Source organism: Cupressus sempervirens, chromosome 9, assembly GCF_028749045.1.
Source record: "Cupressus sempervirens isolate cs-2001-9-10 chromosome 9, ASM2874904v1, whole genome shotgun sequence".
NCBI lineage: Eukaryota > Viridiplantae > Streptophyta > Pinopsida > Cupressales > Cupressaceae > Cupressus > Cupressus sempervirens.
In genome coordinates, this window is record NC_143126.1 from 763,546,541 (window position 1) to 763,563,567 (window position 17,027).

The following is a 17,027-nucleotide window of genomic DNA, read 5'->3' on the forward strand; positions in this document are numbered from 1 at the left end:
ATGGTTGTGAGTTATTATGTTCTTGGATCTAGTACCCTCAAATATGATGATGTGATTAGTGTTATTTTGAGTGAGGAAACTCATAGGAAAACCTTAGGTGGATCTACATTAGGAAGTGCTTTCAATGCACAAAGTAGGGGCAGAACGATTGAGAGAGGAAGTAATTCTGGAAATCGTGGGAAATCAAGAGGAAAGTCAAAGGGAAGGAGGTCTCAATCAAGAGGATCAAATGACTGTTGGTATTGTGGGAAACTAGGGCACAAAAAGAAAGATTGTTGGAATCGAAAGAAAAATGAAGGAGATAAATAAGATGGAGACAAGGAGGCAAATGTGGTAAGTAACAAATCTGAAGAGGATGCTTTGCTCCTATCTTTAGAAATTGTTGATGATTCTTGGGTTTTATATTCTGGTGCTTCATTTCATGCTACACCTCATAGAGGTTATTTCATTGATTATGTCCAAGGGGATTTTGGGCTTGTTTATTTGGGGGATAATGAACCTTGTCAGATTGTTGGAAGGGGAAAAATTAAGATTAAGTTGAAGAATGGGAATCATTGGCTACTTAGACATGAGGTAAGACATGTTCGAAGGCTGAGTAGGAATTTAATTTCAGCAAGGCAACTCGGTGATGAGGGTTGTGTAGTTACTTTTAATGATAAAAATTGGAAGGTTTCAAAAGGTTCCCTTGTAGTAGCAAAAGGTGTGAAAGTAGGCACCTTATATCTTTGTACATGTCATATTGTTCCTTCTACTTTAATTGTTTCAAAGAAAAATGAATGTTCAAGAACAATTGATGCAGTTGAGTAGGGAGAACAAATAGCTACTGTAGATTCTGATGCAGTGTTGTGGCACAACAGACTTGGGCACAAGAGTGAGAAAGGTATGAAAGTACTTCATTCAAAGAAAGTTTTACCAGGTCTGAAATGTGTTAACATGGATTTCTGTGAAAGTTATGTGTATGGAAAACAAAAGAGAGTGAGTTTTGCAAAGACTGGGAAGAAAAATAAAAGGGAGAAATTAGAGCTTGTGAATACCGATGTATGGGGACCAGCTTAGGTATCCTCCCTTGGTGGCTCTCATTACTATGTTACATTTATTGATGACGCAACTAGAAAAGTATGGATTTATTTCCTTAGAAAGAAATATGATGTATTTCAAACTTTTAAGAAATGGAAATGCTTGGTTGAAAATGAGACTGGTAAAAAATTAAAATGTCTCAGATCTGATAAAGGTGGTGAGTATTGCAATCATGAATTTGAAGATTATTGCTCCACCAATGGTATTCGTAGATAGAAAATTGTTCCAAGGACTCCATAGGAAAATGGAGTGACTAAATGCATGAATAGGACTATAATGGAACATGCAAGGAGCATGAGGTTGCATGTTGGGTCGCCCTTACACATGTGGGTGGAGGATGTCAATACTGATGTATATTTGATTAATAGAGGTCCCTCTACTCCTTGGGCTATGGTATTCTAGAGGAGGCATGGACTGGTAAGAAGGTGAGTTATTCTTTTCTCAAAACCTTCGATTGTGAAGCATTTGCTCACATAGATTCTAAAAATAGAACCAAGCTAGAAGCTAAGTCAAAGAAATGTGTATTTGTTGGATATGACACTAATGAGTTTGGTTATAGGCTTTGGGATTTAAAAAATCATAAAATTGTAAGAAGCAAGGATGTCATATTCAATGAGAAAGTGTTTTACAAAGATCTATTGTAGCAACATGAGAAGAAAGAAGATGATTATGTAGTGCTAGATGATACTCCAAAAGTTGATGTTCCAACCATTCCTCATGATGTGCAACAACCGCAACAACAAATACCACACACACCAGTGAATGTTAGATGGTCAACAAGGAAAATTAGACCTCCACAAAGATTTTCTCCCTCTTTGTATTCTATTTTACTTACTGATGCTGGTGAACCTGAAAGTTATGATGAGGCTATGCAGGTGGATGCTAAGATTCAATGGGAGTCTACAATGAAAGATGAAATGGACTCTTTGCTGAAGAATGAGACATGAGATTTGTGCAAGTTGCCTATAGGTAAAAAGGCTTTACAGAATAAGTGGGTTTATAGGTTAAAAGAAGAGGATGGAGGTAATAAAAGATTTAAAGCCAGGTTAGTTGTAAAAGGATTTGTATAGAAAAAGGGAATTGATTTTGATGAGATATTTTCTCCTATTGTTAAAATGACTTCTATTTGTAGTATTTTAAGTCTAGTGGCTACTGAAGATTTGCATTTGGAGCAGCTGGATGTTAAAACAACCTTCCTTCATGGTGATTTGGATGAAGAGATATATATGGCTCAACCACAAGGATTTGCAGTCAACAGTAAGGAGAACTTAGTGTGCAAATTGAAGAAAAGTTTATATGGCTTGAAGCAAGCACCTCGGCAATGGTATCTGAAATTTGACAGTTTTATGCATGAGCATGGTTACAGTAGGTGTCATTCAGATCATTGTGTCTACTTTAAGAGGTTGGATGATGATAGCTACATTATTTTATGTTTATATGTTGATGATATGCTTGTAGTTGGGTCTAACATGGATCACATTAAGCGGCTAAAAAGACAATTAGCACATGCATTTCTTATGAATGATTTTGGGGCAGCAAAACAAATCCTTGGTATGAAGATTTGCAAAGATAGAAAACATAGAACATTGACGCTATCTCAAGCTGATTACGTTGAGAAGGTGTTGCAACGTTTCTCTATGAAGAATGCTAAAGCTATTAGCACACATTTACCTAGTCATTTGAAATTGACCAAGGAGATGTGTCCCAAGACACAAGAAGAGAAGGAGAAGATGTCCAAGGTACCCTATGCTTTTTCTATAGGAAGCTTGATGTATGCTATGGTATGTACTAGGCCAGATATTGCACATGTAGTGGGATTTGTTAACATGTATATGAGTCATCCAGGCATTGAGCATTGGAATGTAGTCAAATGGATTCTCAGATATTTGAGAGGAACATCCAATAATTGTTTATACTTTGGGGACTCTACTATTGATTTACAGGGCTATGCTGACTTAGATTTGGCAGGGGATATTGATACCCGATGGAGTACTAAATATTACGTCTTTACTATTGGTGGGGCAACCATGAGCTAGGTTTCTAGGTTACAAAAGGTTAATCCTTTATCCACTACAAAGGCAGAGTATGTAGCTACTACAGAGGCAGCCGAGGAGATGATATGGCTTCAGTTCTTCTTGCAAGAATTGGGACATCCTTAGAAGGATAATTATTTGTTCACAGATAGTCGAAGTACCATTCATCTTGTAAAGAATTCAGCTCTGCATTCAAAGATGAAACACATACAGTTGCGGTACCTTTTCATTTGGTCAGTTTTGGAGGATGGACAGTTAAAGCTGGAGAAGATACATACCAATGACAATCTAGCAGATATGTTGATAAAAGTAGTAACAAGGGAGAAGTTGAACTCCTCTTCAGCTTTGGTTGGTCTTCTAGATTGAATATGAATAAAAGAACAGTAGAGTCCAGGGTGGTTTGATTCAGTGAGAGCCCCATGTGGTAGCAGTATTGCTACAGGACCAGTCTCCAAGTGGGATATTGTTGTTTAATGTGGAGCCTGATCAGTCCCCAAGTGGGAGATTGTTAGATTGTGGTAACTGATCAGGAAAGTATTGTACATACTTCATAAATTCTTTGGGGTTGGGGGCATCGCCCCGAAAAAAAAAATGTTGGGCGTTATTTTATTGGAATTTTAGGCTGACATGTAATTATTAATTATAACCCTAAAGCGGTTAAAATACTTGTATAAAAGGGCTTAGGGTTAGGGATTGTTTCATAAGGTGTGGTGTGAAATTGGTTCTTGTGGTGGTATTGAGTTGTAAGGGATTACAGATTGTAATCAAGTTGTAATCACTAGATCATAAAAATATTGGACTTGTTGTTTGGTGGATGTATCCCAGAGATTGGGTGAACCACATTAAATCTTGGTGTTTTGTGTTCTTTTCTGCGTAATCTATTATTTTCTGTTATTGGTTATATTTGCATGTAATTGTTATTTTTGCCCGTGGTTTAATCCAAACAAACAATTGTTAAGCTAAATCTGTTAAGAGATTTGATACATTGCTACAATTATTAGAGATTAGCAATGATACCACTTGATTGCTGATGCAGCTACATTTCTAATTTTAGATCTCTGTTTTAGCTTGAATACTTGATCCTCCTTGATCAGATAAAACTTTGTAGCTCAGTCAACTCAGGATACTCTGTTATCCTTCGAATTTTCTTCCTTGCTTTATCTTTTTAATCCCATGCTTCTCTCATTCAATCCCACAACTTGACCTTATATCTTTTGCCTTGGAAAGTCGGCTTGAATACACTTACAAATATTCAATATTCATCCCTTAAGTTGGGTAGACTTAACAAATAAATTCATCAAACTAAATATGTTGATTCAAGAATATCCTTTGTTAGCCGACCCAGCTCGGTCAACTCTAACTCAAAAAATACTTTCTTTAGACTTCCTTTGTTAACCGTGTGAACTCGGTCAACACTGCATCCTGAACTAAAATTTTTTGGTAATTGAGTGAGCTCTGTTAACACTGGTTTTGTGCTAACTTCTCTTTGGTGCCTGAGTGAACTCAATAGACACTAACTTCCTATAAACTTCCTTTGGTGCCTGAGTGAACTCAACAGATACTATCTTCAAACTTGATTATCTTTGGAACACTCAACAGATATTGGAAATTGTCTTTATTGCTCGAGTGAGCTCGGCAGACACTGACTAGTAAAGAGTTAACATTTTGTGTAGCATCAAAGACAATATACAATTGAATAATTATTTTCAACAAAAAATTCATGAATGACATAAGATGAGTTGGATCTTTATGATTTAGGTTAGAATATTAGGATTGCCTGATGTGGACATCCATTCTTTATTAACCCTAGGTGTCTGATGTAGAAGCATCTTGGGTCTTTGAGCAATCTTGCATCCACCAAAATTATTGCTTTGTTTTTGTACCTGTATGTTGTTCTTGAAGTAGTCCTTGCTTATTTTGGTTTCCTACTATGTGTAATTGATATCATGTTAAGGACCTATTTTATATCCTTACACTAAGAGCGCAAGTGTTGAAGTATCATATTTCTCTAATTCTGTGTTGTTCTTTTTAGTCTCCAATTCTTATTATTTTCATCTATAAGGCATGTTGTTCCTTTTGGCACAATTTTCTGTGATGATGTGGCATCTTGCATAGTTGGGAACCTACTCCTAACTTGTGTTTGGACCTATCCTTAAGAGTGCATGAACAATTGATGCCCATGGCTTGCATTATGGCTTAGTTGGCTATATAAGAAACTTGGATATGATGTAGGAAGGTAGTATAAATTTTAGTAGGAAGAAGAAGATAGTATGAAGATGTGAGCTTGGACTCTGATGTTGTAATTCTTTGTATAAGGCTGCAACCTGGAAGGCCTCACAATTGGGCATGTTGGTTGTTGTTTAACATGTGTAATCAATTAGTAAATCTATAAGTTTCCATGGTCTTTTTGTTGCAATTCTATATTTTCTTTTGTGTGTACTCTTGGCAAGGTGTTAGTAGGTTTAAGTTGAGATTATTCCACTTGGACCTCCTATCATCCCTTGCATCAAGTGGTGAAGTTGAATGGTTCTGAATGAGCCCAGATCAAGTGGTGAAGTTGAACGGTTCTGAATGAGCCCAGATTAGGCATGCCTTAAGCTAATTTTCATTGAATGGACATGCTTCAGTTCTTCACTCTTAGCTAAAGAGGTTTAACTTTGAATATTTTTGTAAAAAAGTTAGAATTAAAATACATAAAATCAAGAAAAATAATTACATCTAAAAACAAAAACAAATTTAACACAATACAATGAATCTTTTTTAAAGTTATTCAAAATAATATTAATATTTTATAGTATAGGAAAATTTTATACTAAATATCTTCTTAAAGTTAAAAAACCAAAAATAAAGAAGAAGAAGTAGAAATTTCCATTCTAATTCAGTTAATATCAAGACTTGATAAAACACTTGTTAATATGCATGTTACAGTACTAAATTAATAGATGAAAGTCTTCATTTCTAATTGTTTAGTGTTATATTTTCTAGTCTAATTCACTGCTTATTAGGGACTTGACAAAACACTTGTTAATATGCATGTTACACTATGAAGTTAAAAGATTCAAATCTTCATTTCTAATTGCTTAGTGTTATACTAAACACATCTAAACAATATAACTTTATATCGACATAACTCTTGTATCTTGTAATCTCCATTCCTCATTTTTTAATGTAAGATTGGAACATTATTAAATAGTCAAATTCTATTGAATTTGTTTGCTCAATAGCCATTTCTTCATTTCACTCTTTGAATGTACAACATTTCATTTCACTTAGTTTATTACTGCATGACATTCACCCTTTAAATCCGCACAGTTACAAACACATTGATAAGTATGATAATCCAATGTAATGTTTGGGAAGTCATGATGTTAAAAGTTGTTTGGTTGACAGAATTAGTGATGCCAGAATTGTTCAAGTCTAGAATTGAACAATTATGGCATTTCAAATCTTGAATTTGAACAGTTCTTGAATTTCAAATCCTGAATATAGTTTTCAAAATATGGTTAGGACTATTTGGTTCACCTAGAATTCATAATGAGGAAATATATTTATTACGTTTGCTTCCATATTTCTAAAATTTGAGTTCTCCCAAATGAGCATATTTTAAATTTTTTATTTTCTCAATAAGGCTTCTGAGCACATGGCCTTCAATCTTGTTTGTAGTGTCATGGCATAGACCCTTTCACTTTGAACCCAACCAATTTAGGCTCCAACAAGCTGTCACTGATAAAAAATGAATCTCTTTTCAGCTTGCACTCATTACCAGTATTGGCCTCCTAGAGGAGGTTGAGGAGCTCACAATCCTCTCTTCAACTTGGGCTTTGAGAGGTGGTTGAGGTAGGTAATACCATCTATTCCCTTGTATCATGTTGCATTAAAAAAAGCTAAAACTGAATAGAACCACGTTCATTGGAAATGTTGATTTCTGTCACACAAGGATTATATAAGAGTGGATCTTGTTTACCTTGATCCAATGAGAGATAAAGAAGAGAGAGGCAGGCGGAACTAAAGATCACTCATCTTTAAATATGGGTGGCAACTATCATTGTTCATGCAGGCCTTTGAGACTTTAACCTCTTTGACTGCACAACGATTTCTAACACATGTTTAGTTTTCCTCGAAGGTCAAGCAAATCTTCAACTTGGGCTTCAAACGCTGGTTCAGGTAGCAATACGATTTGTTGACCTTCTTGCTAGGTGAAATTGACTATCTATGAGGTTATGAGACTAGACCCCCTTGTGCTATTTCACTATGGGAGGTCAAGGAAGGAGTTTTTGTTAGAATCCTATAATGAGATGTTTGAGCCACCTGAAACCCACATGAGGCCATGAAAATGATATAGGGCAGACAAGATTTCAGAAAGTTTGCAATAAATTTTATATTCACTCTGAGCATTTTGTGGAATTGGAATTGATTTTCCAATTCTATCTATTGAGGCGAAAGATTGAAATCTAGGATTATGGGCTAAATGGGAATACAAAACCCAAATGCCAATTTCAGTTTAACTATAAACAAGAGCTCTGGTAGAGCTTGATTCCTTGCCTTATGCAAGATATAGAGGATACACAAGGCATTTGCATTTGACATTATTGAAATCAATGATTAGTTCCATATCTTATTCTATAGCTAGCAACACAGAAAGCATTGAGGACAGAGTCAAGGAAATGAATCTTTCCAGTCACTATCGACTTCCTCTAACAACAAATTGTGTAGAAGAATTTATCAACATTGTTGAAGTTGGATATAAATTGTTGCAATGTGAGATGGAATAGGTTGATTGGTGATTAGTTCTATAGCAGCAATATTGTACTTATGAGATTGTTGTTTTGTATAATGCTTCTTAATTACTGTCATTTGTAATTTAATTATTTTCTTCCAACTAGAAAACAAATTGCTAGAACTACAGACACTACATGCTACTTACCACTATTTTCCCGTTTGAAAATAATAAAAAATGAGTATTATTTGTTTCATTAAGTTAATTTATTTTGGTAGAACCAATTGAATAATACAACTTAATTATAAGACAAATAAGTTACTTCATTAAAGAAATTATATAGAACATGCCGATTTCAAAATGGAATATAAAATTAACTTATTTTTAATTGCCTTGAAATTATATTATAAATATTCATTACACAAACTTATCAAATCTATATACTATTTGAAAAATATAAATATGGTACTAATATTTCAAACTCATGTCTAACCACCACAAAACCCTTTTATTCTTTTTGGAGCTCACCAAATTGACTTGAACATGAGGACATAATGTCCTAGTTTCTAGAAGTTTAGGTATTTCATGCCAATATTGCTAATTTCCCACTTCAAACAATAAAATAATCTCTCCAAAAAAAACCCAGAAGAACCATTTTCCATGTCTTTATATGCTTTTGCCTAATTCTTATTTCATTTAATCACTCACTTTGCTCTATGATTGTTTCTCCAAAAGAAGGAATCTTCTAGTTTCTTACTTATTCTGTGACTCAATCATGTCACAATATTGCACCCTAGTAATTGACATCAACATTATATTTTTTTACAATTTAATTTTTTTACAATTTAATTGAGTACCAAAATAAATAAAAATTCAATTAAATCACTTACCCATTAGTCTCCATTCTATACTCACAATTACACATTTTTTTTCAATGTGTCTAGAAAATAGTTGCAAAAATTTAAGAAAAGGTAGCTAAAAGACAATTGCAAAATCATTATATCACCGATCCTACACAACCAATTAAACATCAATTAAATTCTCATTGACCCCTTACAACTGTTGCCAATTGATCCATCAAATAACATACACATCTGAATTGGGCCTACAAGATGTACTTAGACCCAATTCTCATTTTCTTGTGATATCAGATTTGACCGAATATAACAAACTCTACAAACTAAAAGTCTATTTTACTTCAAATTCTACACTAATCAAAGACATTATATTCAATAGCAAAAGTTATAGATCATAATGAAACTCAATCACAAATATTCTATAAGAAATTCAATCAAAAGATAATAGTGTATTAATATTTTCTATAATACCCAAAAATATGCCCAATACAATTAGTTAAAATATAATGTATTTAATTTAATAAATATAACAAATAACTATTAATTCAAAATATTATATTATAGTGCTAAACTAAATTAAATTATAGAATATAGTTAGTATAGTATTTAATTACATAATTGTGATGATATATATTAATTAAAGCTTTAAAAGAATATATAAATAAAAATTATAGTATTGTGCTAAATTAAAATTAGATGGCATCGTAAAGAGCATTTATCATACCAAAGATATTTACCAACTAATTATATATAGGATATAAATAAAATTATATAATCTTTTTTATAAGAGTTAAATTGATTAATTTTAATTATTAAATTGTTTGATATATTTTATTTAAGTGGTAAATTCATCCAATTCAAGAAGCTCTTCTCAACATTGGTCACATGGGCAATATTCTTAAGCTTAAATTGCTTATTAATATGTGAGTTTGTGTTTTGCATCCATTTGACATCATTTGTAAATTTGACATTAAATTTGAAACCAACATGATTATGTAAACTAGGCCACTAGTATTTTAGGGCCTTTAATTAACCATGGCACACCAATTCAAAGGTATGCGAGATATTTCAATTACCCGCTTTTGCAAGGGGAGCAAGCTATTAACAATTGCAAATATTTTTAGGGAGAATTTGTATTGGGATATGATGTCCCTAATTCATCTTGTACAAGACTGATAAATGGACTGCAGAAGGCAGAGAATTTTGAATTATAAATAAATTGATAAATGTTTGTAGATTTCAAAATAAAGTAATATTTTTTATTATTATTTAATTTAATTATGTTGTATATGAATAATACAAATAATGATGAACTAAATTTTATCACTTAAATTCATATGAGTTCTTCTTCATAAACTATCCTAAATAATAAATGTGTTTAAAATAAGAAATATATTTAACTCTATATTTGATCAAAATATCTATATTTGAATAATATTTTACAAATTATATAAATAAACATCAACTAAAATTGATTGTCTTTTTTTAAAAAAGTTTATCCATTGTTACAAATGTGGAAAATATAAACATGCAATTAATGCATTCATTAATAGAGAGGGTAGAAAAATGATTTTTTAAAAAAATGTTTATCCACTTGTCACAAATGTGGAAAAGACAAAGTTGCAATTAATGCATTCACTAATAGAGGTGTTAGAAAAATATTTATATTTTGGTTGAAGAAAATTGAATTTTTTCATTGCCTTTTTTATCATGAGCCAATACAATTTTTAAAAAAATGTATTTTTCAAATCCAAAAAATCATGCAAATTAATATAACTTGTGCAAACATTAGTATATCTTGAAAATTTTAATTTATGTTATCTAATATGAACCCTCATGATTTCATTAGTTTCCTGCCAAAGGCAAAACTAATAATAACCACATCAAGAAAGAACCCACATATAATTAATTTTTTTTTTTTTTAATGAATTGACCTTTTCCATTAATTGAAATTTAAAGATACATATTAACAAAAAAAGGGGCCAGGGGATACAAAATCACCTCACAAGTTCAAACAGCACAAGGCCGGATTAACAACCATATATACATAAAAGTAGAAAGCAGAAATCTTTGAGGCTGCAAGAGTAGTGCCACCTGAGGGTGGGTCTTTATCATTAGAACCCCAAAAGTCCTTGGGGTTGGTGGTTGGCTCAAGGGGAGCCCAAGCGTTATTAGTAGTAGCATCAACATCTTTATCTCCCTCTTGTCTGGGCAGAGAAATGACTAAGTCCAATCGAGGGAAAGCCCATTTGGGGTTACATTTCGCAAACGATCAACCTGCATCAGGGGCAACAGGAGGACATCGGGGACTAGCTTGAGCCCAACCTCCATGGAGATGAGGCCGAGTAGCAACGACCACTAAAACCATTAGGAGAGTGGCGATGAGCCTGAGACTGAGAAATATGTGAGTGGCATGTAGATCTGCTCCAGCCTCACCGATGACTATGAGGAGTGTAGTCACTGGATAAAGCATCTGGAGGCACGTGGGCAACCGTATAGAGCACATTTCCCCCAATGAGCTAATAACTCCTGTAGGTGAGCCACCTCCAACACAACTTTGTTAGTTTGTAATTGAATCTACATCATGACATTATTACAGATATGTGCTTTAGAGTACATAGAAAAATGAATATCAAGAAATCTGTGAGAGGAGAAAACAATATTGTGGTCCTTCCAAATAGTAAACAAAATTTTCATTCTGAAAGCATGCAAAATCTGGGCATGTCTAAAAGGAAGCCTAAGCAAATCTCCCAACACAACCATATGCCAAGTGAAATCCTCTAGATGAAAAGGCTTGAAAAAGTTATGGACCCAAAGCCAATACTTTTGGGCTCTTTTGCAGAACTAGAAGATGTGTAGGAAGCTCTCGGGTTGGCCACAAAAAGGGCATGTAAGATCCAAGACTCCCAGATGTTAGAGCCAAGGGCCCAAAGGCAAGCCCTGGAAGAGGAGACACTAAGAAAAGTGAGCCATCTTCGGCACCGTAATGGAATGCCAGAAAGTGGTAAATCTATTACTCCAAGTCTTATAGGAAGAATGCAAATGCCAACGCTGATTGAGAGTATCAACCATTGGAAGATGGGGCAACAACCACTAATACCCAAGCTTGGGCTTGTAACTAGTCATAGGAGTGACATGATACCACTTTCAATCTTTCCACCATGGGTGAGATGAGTAAATACCAAGCTTGTGTAACAAATTGAGAGGCATCGTAGAAACTAGAAGATCAACTGTCTGTTGATCTGAATGGATCAACTTAAATTGCACCTGCAAGTCCTCCCATGAGCGAAGGCTCATAGTAACTCAGGAAAATAAATCCTTGGGAGTTTTGATACCCCTTCGAAACAAGTGCAGAGCATTGACTCCTTGTATCTTGGCTAAAGGAACACCTTGAGCCACAAACAAGGGAGAGCACCAAAGGTTTTGTTGGTTCATTGAGAGACCATCTCCAAACCCGTTACCTGCCTAGGCAAGCCAAGGTTTGAGGGCTTCCCAAGATTTTCAAATGCTCTTGACAATAAAAATGCCCTAAATTTGAATAGGTTCAGGAGTCACAAGAAGGGTTTGGAAGCCAATCCCCTTCCAAGCAATCCGGTTAACCAAAAAGCCTGAAGAAATGCAGTGTCATAATAAAATTTTCTAGGCCTCATCTCCAGTGAGGGCTTGAATGACCCAATTTGCACAAAGGTCAATCCCCTCCTTGCAAGTGGAAAGCAATCCAAGCCCACCATAATCTTTGGGCAAGCAACAATAATCCTAGGCTACTCTATGAAAGTCATGATGCACTGCATTAGAGGCCCAAAGAAAGTCCTAGAGGAGATGCTCGAGCTTGAGGTATGAAGCTTTGGAAGGGCCCCCACAGGAAGAGTAGCAGACATGCGTAGCAGCAAGCACTTTAGAATAGATTTGAAACTTTCCCACAACGGAGAGTGGCTTAGTGATTTAATAATCTAGCTTCTTCTCAATCCGTGCGAGAACAACATTCCACAACTCTACAGGGAAGGCTTGAAAAGAAAAAGGAATGCCAAAAAAGTAAAAATTTCTCCACAATGAACCCATTTCCACCCATACCATTGCAACCACAGAGGGCTTGACAAGAACGATTGTCTGTAATAAAGAGTTTTATGCCATTCAATGGCAGACCTAGAGGCAAAACAAAAGCTATCCAAGCATTGCAAGGCGTTGGCAATATTGTCTCCATCTTCCACCAAAGTAAGGAAGGAATCATCGGCAAAATGACCATTGACAAGCTGCGTGGAGGACTCTGGAAGAGAGATGCCATGCACTAGACCCCACGAGATGACATTGGCAAGAAGATAGCCAAAACCTACAACCGCTAGCACATAGAGTGAAGGTGCAAGAGGGCAAGCTTGCTGAATAGATCTGAAGAGCCCAAAAGCTTCAGATTGCCTCTCATTAATGGTGATGCAAGTAGAGGCATCACCAAAAAACATCCTCACAAATTGCAAAAAAACTAGTCCAAATCCTAAAACTTGAAGAATAGCCAAGATGAAAGGTCACTCAATCTGATCATAAGCTTTGGTAAAATCAATCTTGAGAAATAAAACCCGACACTTGGATTGTTGGGCCCATACCTTCCCAAACAACAATGATGTTATCCAAAATATTTGGAAATTTGACGAAAATATTTATGGATTACTAAAAACTTGGCAAAAGATAAGAGGTACAGATTGAGAAGCAATAAAAATACAAATAACTAGTCGGCAAGCAAAGCACGGACATCAACAATGTGAACTCAAAATGATAGAAAAACATCCAGACTGAACGCATTACCTAGTATTTTATCACAGTTGGCGGTAAACAGAAATAGCTATGCAGCAACCAGATTGCACTTTTTTCTGCATTTATTAAATAAATAAATAAAATATCATGGAACAATTGTCACTTCAAGTGCACTAGAATTGTACAACTACGAATTTATTTAATTTATATTTTCGACGAATTATTGGTACAAGATACTTTTGTGGCTTAACCAGGAAGCCCCTGAGAACTTTTGACTTGTAGAAGAAGCTGAGTTCGAGCGAAGAGGATGAAGATGCGATTTAAGCTTAGAGATGGAAGTTAGGCAACTGTGCTCTTAATTTTTTAAAGGAAGACGCGGAGCATATTTGATTGTTGTGATATCAATAGAGTTGCCTGTTTCTACATGTAGATTGGCCTGTGATATCAGTAAGAGAGGTTATAGAAGAATTTATGGGAATGTTCGTGAATATACGCAGCTGTAGCAGCTGGACGAGGGAGTTTCCGAACGATTGCTAAAAATACTTTTTTCAGTTGAAGTTGTGCAATGGCTGTATCACGAAGGTCAGACAGATGCTTCAAATGTAATCAATTGGGGTACTGGGCTAAGGACTGCCCCAATAATTCCACGCAAGAACGACTCCCAAAATTTTCCCTTGGAAATGACGTTATTCCACCAAAATTGTGCCGCTGTGGTAGACAATGTGACATTCGCATTTCAAAGAGCATTGCAAACCCTGACCGAATGTACTACAAGTGTGATGAGGTATCAGCTCACCTCTGAGCAGAGTTTACTGTAGATTTATGTCCGTGCATGGATTAGTAGAATGATGTCTATTCTTATTTTTATAAATAAGCACATTTAAATGCATAGAATGCTGATTCAAAGTCTTTGTGCAGTGTATTTTTTTCCAATGGTGTGATGTCCTTGAAGCCTTTGCTTCTCAAAGCCCTAATCCAAACACTCAGACACGCTATCTGAAACCTAACGATCACTCACGAAATCTTAACCCTGTCCTTAGCACTCCATCATTTAATGGCCCGAACCCTAGCCCTACTTCTCCTTCAAATAACCCTAGCCTTGGCTCTCCTTCATATACCCTTAACCATAACCCTAGCCCTCCGGCCCGAATTCCCATCACTAGCGGTCATGAAGAATCTGGATTGGAGCAACAAGTTGAAGCTCCTTCGATCCGGTGCGCTTGTGACGCAGGGCCTTGCCGAGTTTACACTGCCCAAACTGTGAAAAACAAGGGCAAGCGGTTCTTTGCGTGTCACATCAAAAAGGTATTGGAATTTTCATTTTCTGTTTCTCGTCTTAATGTTACGGTATGCCCTAAATGCTTTTAAATTATCATTTTTTTCTGGTGTTCTTTGTTAGGGGGAAGGGTCTTGTGGATTTTTCAAATGGTGTGATTAATTGGACTCAGCTGCTTATTCTGTGAGGTCCGAGCCAGAGGACAGTGTGAGGAGAAACGTTGCCTAGCAAGATATTGTCTTGAAAGTTTGAGAAGAGGGGGGAAAAATTGCTATTATTTGTCTATAAACTGGAGATATTGTGTAGAAAGTTCTGAGAAGGGGTGCAAATATTGCCCGTATTGGTCCAAAAACAGGAATTTAACTGGAATTCAGATCGGGTCGTCCATAATTATTCCATAAAATGTACCTGGGCAGTTGTGTAAGCGAAAATGGAGTATGTTCGAGTATAATCAGTTTTGGAGTCTTAAGAATGTAGAAGAAGCTTACTCTTGCTATGAATCCTACATCTTTGCCATTTTGGTGGATCAACATCATTTTGAGAAATTCTGCTACTTACGTAAATATGATATATGAATTACTGCATAATTAATTGGTGCTTAGTGAGATGTGGTCAATGCAAGTTTTAGTAAGATGTGGTCAATGCAAGTTTTGTGAAGAGCCATTTTTTAACTGATATGTTTACAGTTGAATGTTTGTCGGTAGTAATTGTGTACAAGTTTAAGAAATTCTGCTATTTATGTAAGTATAATAAATGAATTACTGCAGGATGAGTCGGTGCTTAGAAAGATTTGGTCAATTGAAGTTGTGAAGAGCCATTTGTTAAATGATATTTTTACAGTTGAATGTATCTTGGTAATAATAGTATACAAGTTTTAAGAAATCCTATTATATATTTAAATATGATTATATGAATTACTGCAGAATTAGTCGGTGCTTAGTAAGATTTGATCAAGTCAAGTTTTGGGAAGAGCCATTTGTTAATGATATTTTTACAGTTGAATGTTTCTTGGTACTAATTATGTACAAGTTTTTGCATTAATATTTTGGATCAGGGGAAAAATTCTCGTCGTTTATAACTCGAGTTTGAATGCCCTTCCCTGCAGTTAGATAAAACTCATAACCATAACACACGCAGCTGGGTACCTCTGTAAGCAAGAATTGAGTATGTTTTAGTGTAAATAGTTTTAGAAAGTTAAGAATGTAGACGGGTTTACCTTTTGCAGACAATCCAACTTGGGCATTATGGTGGACAACTACTTTCTGCTTATTATGCAAATATAATATTTGAAAAGTGCTGCTAAAATAATTAGACAGCCGAAGCACGATCACAGGTCTAATCAATTTAAATTTTCATTACAGGGCGTGTAAGTTTCCAATTCTACAGCATGTAAGTTTCTTATTCTGCCGCTCTGTATTCATTATGCTATTAGCAGTTCCGATCTTTATCTCTCTCTGCCGTTTAGGCAGGATACTAATGTTTTCGCTTGATCTTTGCATATTAATCAGGCTTTCGGGAAATGTGCTAAAGTTGTTTAACCAATGCTCTTTCACAACAATTCTATTAAACTTGAATTTATCAATTAATTCCCGTTTTTTGACTGGCCATTTAGTTTTTGCCAGTGGTTTGGCCATTCCTACAGAAAATAAATTGACATAATTTACGGCATCTTCATCGAGGCGTCTATGCCTTAGATGTGTTTCCTGCATGTGCCTTTTAGCAGGCAGCTCTTCCAGAAGGCAGATGTCATGAAGACAGCCCCAAAACCAAGGCAATAACAACCCTCAAATAGATCTAAAAGGGTATCAAAATAAGTGGACAACCCCCAAATATGCAGTCTATTGAAGACATGAGTCGAACTACAAACCCAAGCACCTGCAATATTTCTGAATGTTGCAATTTTAAACAGGTATTACCTGACACAGTTGTTTTCTGGTTTCCCTTTTTTATCATGGTTAAATTGTTTAAGCAACATTTTATATCTCTATTGGTTTTGTGTTTTAGGAGGTTTAGACTGTTAAAATCCTAATGCTACAAAAATTATCCAAAAGTTCATTTTCAAAATTTTCAACTCTTTAATCAGAAGCCCCTGTTTTTCTTTGCCCAGATGATGTGTTGTTTAAGATACATTGTGTATACATATATAAGAATTCGGAATCCTTCTTGTGCTGTTTTTTCTTATCTCTTTTGTAGGATGCGTTGAAAATAATTGGTGCACAATTGTTACTTGGTTATTTGGATACTTTTGGTATCTCTGGCTTCCATTCGTATTTGGAAGCCTGTGGCTGGCTTCCTGCCAGCTTCTACAGGGCTTGAGCACCCAA

General features: G+C 35.3%; 1 protein-coding gene across 4 annotated transcripts; it reads left to right on the forward strand.

Moving 5' to 3' along the window:
- The first annotated feature begins 13,576 nt into the window (after nt 1-13,576).
- Nucleotides 13,577-16,688, forward strand: LOC149540917 (uncharacterized). Of its 4 annotated transcripts, XM_089801987.1 has the most exons (4): nt 13,608-14,211; nt 14,346-14,732; nt 16,065-16,092; nt 16,212-16,688. In XM_089801987.1, exons 1-3 carry the CDS (start codon nt 13,993-13,995, stop codon nt 16,071-16,073), a joined length of 615 nt encoding a protein of 204 aa, XP_089658113.1. In that variant the 5' UTR covers nt 13,608-13,992; the 3' UTR covers nt 16,074-16,092; nt 16,212-16,688. The 4 variants fall into 4 exon arrangements, with proteins under 4 accessions (XP_089658112.1, XP_089658111.1, XP_089658114.1 ...); XM_089801986.1 differs by lacking the exons at nt 16,065-16,092; nt 16,212-16,688 and adding an exon at nt 14,827-15,345 and having other exon boundaries at nt 13,577-14,211; XM_089801985.1 differs by lacking the exons at nt 16,065-16,092; nt 16,212-16,688 and adding an exon at nt 14,892-15,345 and having other exon boundaries at nt 13,597-14,211.
- Nucleotides 16,689-17,027: the final 339 nt, after the last annotated feature.

Coding starts and splice junctions, on each gene's coding strand:
- LOC149540917 (XM_089801985.1), top strand. CDS start 13,993: ATGGCTGTATCACGAAGGTCAGACAGATGCTTCAAATGTAATCAATTG. Junction 14,212..14,345: donor TGTACTACAAGTGTGATGAG/GTATCAGCTCAC, acceptor GTCTTTGTGCAG/TGTATTTTTTTCCAATGGTG. Junction 14,733..14,891: donor TTGCGTGTCACATCAAAAAG/GTATTGGAATTT, acceptor TTATTCTGTGAG/GTCCGAGCCAGAGGACAGTG.